This window comes from Chelon labrosus, assembly GCF_963514085.1.
Source record: "Chelon labrosus genome assembly, chromosome: 23".
Taxonomy (NCBI): domain Eukaryota; kingdom Metazoa; phylum Chordata; class Actinopteri; order Mugiliformes; family Mugilidae; genus Chelon; species Chelon labrosus.
Genome location: NC_140356.1, coordinates 893502 through 903538, shown reverse-complemented (window position 1 = coordinate 903538; position 10037 = coordinate 893502). Strand labels below are relative to the sequence as shown.

The 10037-nt window shown below is 42.2% G+C and overlaps 1 protein-coding gene across 1 annotated transcript in view; it reads right to left on the bottom strand.

The window, feature by feature from the left end:
- Positions 1 to 1105: 1105 nt before the first annotated feature.
- large1 (LARGE xylosyl- and glucuronyltransferase 1) overlaps positions 1106 to 10037 on the bottom strand; it is an 84442-nt gene continuing 75510 nt past the window's right edge. The window contains exons 12-15 of the mRNA XM_084573578.1: positions 7550 to 7828; positions 7294 to 7440; positions 5405 to 5600; positions 1106 to 5273 (exon numbers count right to left, since the gene is read on the bottom strand). Of these exons, the coding sequence (XP_084429704.1) occupies positions 5076 to 5273; positions 5405 to 5600; positions 7294 to 7440; positions 7550 to 7828 (820 nt within the window). The 3' untranslated portion in view covers positions 1106 to 5075. The remainder of the gene's footprint in view (positions 5274 to 5404; positions 5601 to 7293; positions 7441 to 7549; positions 7829 to 10037) is intronic.

Sequence of the window (10037 nt, the reverse complement as noted above, 5' to 3'; positions counted from 1 at the left end):
AGATTAATTAGATAAATTTCACACAGCGTACCATTGCGGGCCATTATAGGTTTCCTTTAAACGTTCCAGTTAGCTTGTCCATGTGCAGTGTTCTACTAAACGTAGTTGGAAGTATAGCTAAAAACTCCGCTTTTAGTATCAGAGGCCACAGTACATCATTGCAAGCTTAATTCTTCCACTCCTCTGAATTTATTATCTGAAAGTCAGCTGAAATTCATGCATTAAATTTTAAATCGCATTAATGAGTGGCTCCTCTAAAACTTTTAATAGACCATCCAATAAGATAAATGACACCATGGGACATTAAAGGGAAGTGAAGGAATGACTCTACCGGGGACAGGCAGACACCAGGGAGCTGATAAACTGGGTGCTCTTGCCCTCCCTGCTCTCATTTCATGCAGAGTCAGGTCAGCCCTTCGTTCCACAAATAAACCACAGCCAGCAATTCAGGCGGAGCAGAATGTTTTGGCATCAGACAAAAACAAAATAGCAATAAAATCTAATCACAAAGGATCACCAGGAGGAGGGCCAGTGTAAAAGTCAGTTTCCTTTCGACATAATCGCTTTGATGATTGCAATTATGTGTATTCATTTGGCAGATGGCTGTGATGAAAAATAATAGGTCACAAATCTGCATAAAGCCTGGCAAAGGATATTGTATGTATGTGTTTGACACCAGAGGACAATAATAAATCACACACATAAAAACAAACTACAATAGGCCTCATTTACTGCCTAAGACTGCAAGAACCAACAGTCTTTACCTTCCATTTCACTTTTCAGATTTACTTATTACTGATTGTGTGTATATTTTCTCAGTGAGAACTCCACTTACTGAGTCAGTCAGTTATTTGGCAGCAGTGGCATGGATCCTACAGTTACTGGTCAAAACTTTCAGTTAATATTCCATCACACATCAGAATGAAGAAAAAACATGATCTCATGGACTGGTTTGAATGTTTCTTTACTACAGGCTGTCACGGTTGCTCAGAATGTGGAAAAGCTAAAACGATCCAGGGAGCAGCAGTTTTGGGGAGGGAAACACTTTCATGGCAAAAGTGACACAAAGAGTTCCAACAAGAACAGAAATACTAATAATAATAGCAAAAACTATATAGAAATTAGTTAAATGGAGCAAGCTATTTTAAAAAGATGAGTTTTGAGGCTGATTGTATAATTGGAGAAGATCAGAGATATGATGGGGCCTGGTTGTGAAGGTCCTTGAAGGTAAGTAGCAGGATCTTGTATTCAATAAGTGCTTTTTTTGGAAGCCAGTGGAGCTGCTGAAGAACTGGGGTGATGTGGTTCACGGAGGGAGTTCAGGTGATGATACGAGCTGCAGCGTTATGGAGACATTCGGAGGGCAGAGTTGCAGTAGTCAATGCATGAGGTGACGATGGAGTGGACAAGAATGGCGGTAGTGTTCTGTGTCAGGGATGGGTGAAGCTGATCGATGTTGCAGAGGTGAAAGTAAGCGGAGCGAGTGAGGCAGTTGATGTGGGCTTCTAGTGATCAAGTGCTGTTGAAGATGACATCCAGACTCCTACTTCCTAAAGGGAAGTACAGTGGAGTTATTCATGCTTAGCGCAAAAAGCCGACGAGGAGTACTTCTATTTTACTGCTGTTCATTTGTAAGAAGTTGCAGGATTTAATTTCTGTTAGACAGGTGGGGCAGGGGTGGAATAGTAGAGGTCAGCTTTGCAGACAAGTAGGACTGGGTGTCATCTGCATAGGAGTGAAAATGTACCTTGTATACAGAAAATATTGGCAAGAGGAAGAAGGTAAATGATGATCAGTAGTGGGCCCAGTACGAAGCCCTAGGGGACTCCTTTTATAACAGTAATCTGTGAGATCTGAAGTGTTTGAGTTGGACAAACTCATTGCGGTGGGTGAGATATGATGTAAACCAGTCGTGACAGGTTCTGGTGATACCAATAGAGGCGAGCCGTTCAAGGAGGATATTGTGGGAGATGGTATCAAAGGCTGTACTTAGGTCGAGGAAGATCTAAATTGTCAGAAGTCCACAGTCAGCTGTGGACGAGGAGGTTGTTAGTGATTTTTATAAGAGCTTTTTCTGTGCTGTGGGATGGGCGCAAACTAGACTGAAATTCTTCAAACAAGTTGGGTGTACTTAAATAGTCATAGATCTGAGTTGCTATTTGGGTCAGCACCAGGTTTTTTGAGTATTGGGGTAATTGGAGCAGTTTTGAGAGATGATGGAACATGGCCAGACATTAGGGAAGGATGTATAATGTTGGTTATAAAATAGGGCAGAATTGTACAAAGCGCAAGTCGTCTAAAACTGGTTTTATGTAGTGAGACAAGCTAAGAAGAATTCTCTTTGAAATAAACTGACTTTAACAGGTGAAATCAGAGGAACGTCCTTTTAACCTGAGAAGGTGAGAAGTCATCTATGTACCAATACCCACGGGTATATTGGGCTTATGTGTGTGTGTGTGTGTGTGCCTTTAGTCTGGGTTCAAGAGGACAAATTGATACTCACGGAGACAGCAATGATGAAACAAAGGAACAGCAGAGCGTTTGACTTTTTGTCTTTATTCAAGTAGCAGCATCAGTCAGCACTGTCCTACTTACACACGGCAGCCTTTCCCAGCCTTGCAAAGCCACAAACATTCAGCACAAACGTCTCTCTCTCACACACACACACCTGCACACAGAACATCCGACATCAATCACACATGCAGCCTGTTCACTCACACACACCTGAACCAACCCGAGAGAGAGAGACAGACAGAGAGAGAGAGAGAGAGAGAGAGAGAGAGAGAGAGAGAGAGAGAGAGAGAGAGAGAGAGAGAGAGAGAGAGCAGCCTTTAGTTTCACAACACTATGTGCTGCCTGAAAGCCAGCAGTTTTAGACTGACATCTTTAACTTAACCCTGCTCTTGAACAGGGGCCGCCTGAGTCACTAGGGACCCTCTGTTTGCCTGATAGGTTTGGATCAGTTGTCATGGTGATGATTTTGTTGACATGGGAGTTTTAAGGACTTGGCTGTTCTGTGTGAAAAGGTATGAAGTCCTCATTGTCAGAAACATCAGCTAAACAAACAGTGTTCATTGAACACAGTGATATGAGACTTCATTGTCTAAACCACTTTTGGAGGACGTACTAGAGATTGAGTCTAACCAACTCTTTGTAATGTAATTAGTAATGAATTTGTGGAAGTGGACTCTAAAGGATCTGTTCCCTGTGATAACAGCCGCTGACATCGCATTGACATTAAGCATCTCCTTCCAACTATATCAGTTAAAAGGAACAAAGCAGCTTTCGGGACTTTCAACACATGTGACCACAGAGTTGGCTCAGCCAGCTGCTGTATTTGCAGTCTGATCTGTGATCAGTTAACCTGTGAGAGTGAAGTGTGAGGGAAACCTATCTGATCAAACTTTTGTCTTGCTTGTAGTTCTTCCATGGATTCTGTCCATATGGTAGCTTCTGGATAGTAATTAAATCCGTGGTAAAAACAAATGAAATGAGGGCATTTGTTGAGCAGGTGATCCAGAAGATTAGCAGATATAAATGGAAACTGTGCAGTCCAACTCTGCTTAAATGACATTCTGACAAGAGCAAGTTTCATTCAGCATTCAACAGGCCTGCAGACACACCCCAAGACTTATGTTGTGAGCTGCCAAGTTGAGGTGGCACATAGCTTGAAACCGTATGAAGTGTTTGGACTGAGTTTGTTTCGTAGACAATCTGTCAACTTGGGTGACACCAGACAAGTGTAGAAAACTCGAGTCTATGTATCACATGAAGTTTGAGGGCCATGCAAAAATAACTAAAAGGGAGGAGACCCTTTAATACAGTAGAACGCTGATATGTGCTGGTAGATATGATGGGACTGTTTTAGTTCAAGTGGTAAGGAGCTGGATAACAAGATGGCTGCTCTAACATTGTCAAACTAGAGGCCAGGGAAAGGAAGAAAAGAAAAGTGTCTGGATCTCTCTCCTAACAGTAACTGGCTGATGTGTGAACACACTGATAAGATAATATGGATTGTTGGAAAGAAAAAGTAGACAGTGAGCTCAGTGATTGGTGCTTTGGCCGTTTGCTGCTCAGTGCAATCAGGGGCATCCGCACTAAGTGAAGGGGTTTCCAGCAGGTGTTTGCGCAGACAGTGCTGGCGTCGAATTTAAAATACACCAAAAAAAGCACACTGTACCAGCTGCTGTCAGATTCTGTAGGTGTAAAACAGTGGAAACACTCTAACAGCACGCTCAAGCTGATGCAGAGATACCCTGAATATCAACTGAGTGGACGACCTCCAGTCATCCTTGCACTTAACTTCGCTTGTCATACGAGGAGGAGGATTTATTCTGATTTGTATCGGCTATGAAACAAATTAAGCGGCAGCAGATGGTCGGCTGGCTGGCTGCTCGCCTCGGTATCTGAGTGTGTGTCACTCGTCACAATGAGATTTTCAGAATCTGTGTGGACATGTTTACCGCTTTGTCTTATTTCACTGCCGGCTAACAATTTGCATTTGGGTCTGGGTGTGCTGTCAGTCAAACTATGGCTGCTTTTTGTCACTTCGTGGCACTTGGTAAGCTTTTCCCTTTGCAGCGCTCAAACACACTATCAGCCCACAATGCCTCCCATCGTCGGCTCTCTTAAGGATTTTGTAAAGCGCCTTGACACAGTCACGCCTTTCGTTTACCTGCACGTACACTCACACACACATACAGTACAGACATAATGTTACATGTAACCCACAACTCTGTCACAGGTCTTACAAATATGGCAGGGCATATCCTGGCCCTGCTGTCTGTCAAATAGCCCACACAGCCAGGGTCCAGGCCCAGCAGTCACACCCATTTTCTTTCAGAGCTTCAACATCTCAGCAGAAGAAACTCCTTTTAACCACAGCAGAGGACAAAGTATGGACGTAAAGGCCCCTTTCAGTCCCACACAGATGGTCAAATGTTCTAACAAAATCTGAGGGACTCAAGTCTCAAAGTATCCCAATGGCCCCACAAGGGCCGTTTGTTTCCCGTGCCGCCCCCTTTGTCATCATATCAGTAGTTCATGTCCAGGGGTATGAGGGCCTGCAGTGGTGGCTAGCTATTGTTCTCAGCTGTCATGTATTTAAGGGCGGCAAAGCCATAGCGCCGCGACATGTTCTGTTGGAACTCCTCCTTCAGGGTCTTGAGGCAGACCCGATACTGCTTATTGGAACGGAACTTGGTGATGTCGAAGCTTGGTGCATGAGGCATGTGGATCATGTAGGCATTGGGCAGAACCACAAACTCGTACTCCTGCAGAGAGACAAATGCAAGAACAACTTTTAGTTTCAACTGCATGATTATACTGCTTAAACTGGCATAGCCAGATTCAGTCAATCAAAATTAGGGTACATCACGTAAGAAAGTGAAGGTGACTCATTTACCTGTGCATCCAGCTCCATGATGTGAGCCACCTTGTTCCAGCCAAAGCCCACAAAGCGGCGATCATACTCAGGACTGTCCCTCCTCACCATGACGTAGGGCTCAAAGTCGGCCTCCCACTGCACCCTGTAGGGCGTGGTGGCTGTCCGCCATTTGGCAAAGTTAGTTGGTGCATGGCCTTTAGTCCACACATGGTACCTGTAATCAGACAGAAAAGAAACGCTTTCGTCAAGCTGTTGTTGGAGGGAATATGGACTATGCTCCTATAATCGCTCTTTCTGGAAGAAGGTACAATACATTGTGATTTTTGATCAAAAACCTATTTTTCTATCACAAATGGTCTGACCACTGAGTCCTTGGTAATATGATGTTTACTTCAATCTGTAGACAAAATCATTGCTGATTGCAAAACGTCGTGCTGTCTCTTCTTCTGTCTGTACAATCACAACACTTTTTGTCTCCACCAACCGTCAGCATAAAAGAGGTATTTACTGAGTGCAGCTTCACACTGGGTGAAGCCAAGTGAGTGTGACTGAAGGAGGTGTGACCATTCGTAAGGGCTGCACACAGGAGAAAAATGAACACCCAATTTTAAGAATCATACAGAAAAACCTTAAAGTTCTGTTGCTGCATAAAGGCCAAAGTGTACGGACGAAAAATGGGCAATAAAACAACAACTGTGCTGTAAGTGTATAACAAGATTTCTTTTTTCTTTAGATTGTCTCCTTACATACATCCTTTTGTTACTGCTAGAAATCCTGGAAAGTCAACCGTAATTCATCACTTATTTCCATCCTTCACAGAGACATTTTGACATGTCTTAGCCCACCCCAAGTGTTGGGTCGTGCTTCCCCTCCTGAGAAGTTGTTTAGACATGCTACTCGTCTGAGACCGCTGTGACTCATGCTTGACACATTTTGATTGTGGTTTTTATTTAGTAAATTCTGCATGTGTGATGATGTTGTCTTTCCGTCTCTAAGGGCCAGTTCAGCTCTTGCATTAAGATCAGATGTGGTTGACCCGAGGTGTGAACACCTCCAGGACGCACTGAAATCGCATTTAAGAGATCGGATCTCTGACCACATTTGGAGGTGGTCTGGGTCGCATGTGTCCGAGTTACTTCAAAGACCAACTATACTCAACAGGGGTGCTCCTGCAACAGCAGAGTTTTGCCTCATTCATTCAGAAAAAAAAATACACCGCTATTATAAATGATCACCTGAAAAGGAAAAAGCACTGCAAGTGATGTCTGTTCATTAGTAATGAGAGCCTTTTAAAATATTCTGTCCTTGTAGCCATTAACTAAACCTAAGTAAAAATTTACAAATGAAAATATTTAATATGAGTACATGAGTGTGATTCTGTGTTAATTATTGATGCGGTCATGCTGATGTATGATCAGCCATGTGTGGTTAAGTTACATATTTCCTCAATCACTGATGTCTTTATCTATCTTTATTACCAGAGATAATGGTGCGTATGGAAACTTCCAGGGCTGGAGTTATAATCTGCGTTTTGTGCAGGTCTTACTAACGTTAGGGCGGCGATTAATAAATAATTTCTACTGTTGGAAACCTTCAGTCTAGCCACGATTTCATGCTAAGAGAGCTCCTCTGCTTAGTTTTGCCCTTGATTAAGTTGTCTGTAAGGAAATACCAAGTCTCTAAGGTTTTTGCATTATGTCTCCTACTATCTAACTATACATCCTGATGTCACTGCCCATTATTGTAACTGTTACATTGCATTCTCCAATGAATTTGCTGCTAGTTAACCCCAAATGTAAATGTGAGGATTAGAGGCTAAAGTTAGCGAATCAAAAGGAAACAAAAGATGAATCAAAAAGAGCTGATTTACATAATGCTGTAGCGCCAAATGAAATAAGATGGTTTACCTAAAGGTGAAGAGCGTGCCCATGTCTAGCTGAGACAGAAGCTCAGCCTTAGATTTGGGGTAGGACAGGCGATATCGTAACGTCTCAAAGGCTGGAACCACCAGCGCTTTCTTGGTGTTGGCCAGGTCCAGCTGTACTACTGACCTCCTGCAAACCCACACAGTAAGTCATTACACACAGTGTCACTGCACGTAGAAAGAGATTAAAAATTCCTGTAAAAAAAAAAACACAGCCAGCATAGGTGGTATTTTCTTACCTGAGATACTCGTAGAGGCCATACATGGGTAGGAAGTCAATATCTGATAAGAACATGTAGGGTGTGTTGACCTGCCGCATGGCCACATTACGAAGCAGGTTGACTGGATAGAACTGCCCCTCTTTGTAGACGATGTGGTAACCTACATTTCCACGACTCATCAGGACCTCGGAGCCCTGAGCATAGCGCAGGAACTGCTGGGCTTCAGCGTCTGACAGATACAGGGCAAGGCTGATGGGGCCTTCCCAGTGCTTACAGATGGCCTCCAACATCTGAAGCCTGCAGCGGGCAGAGCACAGCAATAGGTGACATTACTAAACAATACAGGACATCAAAACAATGACTTTAGAGATGAGAAATAGAATAACTGCCTGATGATATCTTGTGATTATAAATGGAAATAACTTAGGTGACAATTTTAGATACAAAAGTACAAAAGACATATTTTGTCTGCATTATTCCACAAGTTATTCCATTTCAATATTCAATTCAATATCCGATCGCAAGTGGCCAGCTACGGCTTGGGTGTATGTGTTCAGATCTGGTATTAACATGCATCTCCAAACGGGTCCCCAGATCTGATCTCAGATTCGCGCTCTGTATGCAAATAAACCCTGACACCATCTGGGGCACAGTAGAATACTGTAACAGTGGTTATCTTTAATGGATCTCTACAGCTGTTCCAGAACTGAGGAAAGTGCTGTTTTATGTGTGTGCGTCATGACTTTGGCACACGCGTTAAGTTATTATTCATTGATCTCCACCCTGACGTTAGTTAGACCTGCGCAAAACTCCAAGATTATAACTCCAACCCTGGAAGTTTCCACAGGCATCATGAAATAGTTAGCTACACATGGCTCCTCATACATCAAACATGACTGCATCAATAAATAACACAGGATGAAAGTATTTAATATGAGCACACGAGTGTGATTCTAATTCTTCCTGAGATTTATTTATATTTTTTTAGTTAACTGACAGCTACAAAATATTTTCAAAGGCTCTCATTACTAATGAACAAACATTACATAGAATGTGTTTTCCTTCAGGTGATCACTTATTATAGCGGTCATGTGTTTATTTCTCAATGAATGAGGCCAAACCAGACCACCTCCAAATCTCTCAAATCTCAGTGGTTCCTTTTATGTGACTGGATCGCCCAGAATGGATCTTAATGCAAGGTCTGAACAGGCCCTTTTGTGTTGTCAATGTTTTGTTTTTTTCTTTGAATTTTTTGTATTTCTTTTTATTAAAAAAAAGTTACAGATAAGGGCAAGATCATTATCCCTATTAGCTGGTGATGATCATGCTCTGCTGACTGCAGTTTATTCGTTTGGCAGATGGGAGGGATTTAAAGGAGTATTAAGCATTAAGCCTTGCAGCTGTTTCCAACTGTTTTTGTTTCTTTGTGACTTAATAAGTGAGACATGAAACATCCTAACCATTACAATTAGCCACTGTGTCTCACAGCTTTAATTGCTTTTTGTTAAGATATGGAATAATGAGTAACTTAGCATTGGACGTTATATGCAAATGACGTCCGAGAAAGTAATTATTTAAGTCCATGCCTTAGTTGGAGACCTGGCCTTTATTTGAGTAATTGGGCTTTAAGAACACTGGCATGTATTTATTTACATTCAGTAAGTGTTTGAAATCATTTATGTAGAAACTGGTTGTAAAGCTGCAGGGAACATTTTGCCCCAATATGCGCTCATTTCACGCAACTCCTCGTTTCCCTGAGTCTCATTCATTCAGAACCAACGTGGAGAGAGCAATAAATGAAGAGAAGGGGAAGGCTGAAATAAATGTGTAATATATTTCAGTCATGTACTATAATTTATTCACTAAGCTTGCTTACATTACATTATTTATCCTCCTTTGTCAAATTAAATTGTTTTCTTCAATCTATAGTTTTTCCTCACACATTTTATTGATGCTCAAACTGAAGGCGTGAATGAAGACGCCCTTAATGCAAGGTCTGAACAGACCCATAAAAATGGAGAGACATTAAGATCCGATCTGGGCGATCCAATCACGTAAAAGACAGGTGTGAACACCCCTTCGACACAGTGAGCCTGCATTTGAGAGATCCCCGATCTCTGGCCACATTTGTGTCTGTATTCCTAGGTTGTGTGAACGCAGTGTGTCTTGAGTCACATTAAAGACCCCCTATACTCAACAGGGGTACTCCTGTGTCAGAGGAGTTTTGCCTCATTCATTCAGAACAAAACATATGGCTGCTTGACAAGGAAAAAGCACTGTACGTGATGTTAAGTTACACATTTCCTCATTTACCATTGTCTCGATTTCCCTTGGTAACTTCCAGAGTTAGAGTAATAATCTTTTTACTTTTTAGTTTTGTGCAAGTCTAATTAACGTCAGGGTGGAGACGAATAAACAATAACTTAACATGTGTGCCAAAGTCATGACGCACACACATAAAACTGCCCTGTTCTTGGTTAGGGAGCGGTAGTAGAGATTCATTAGA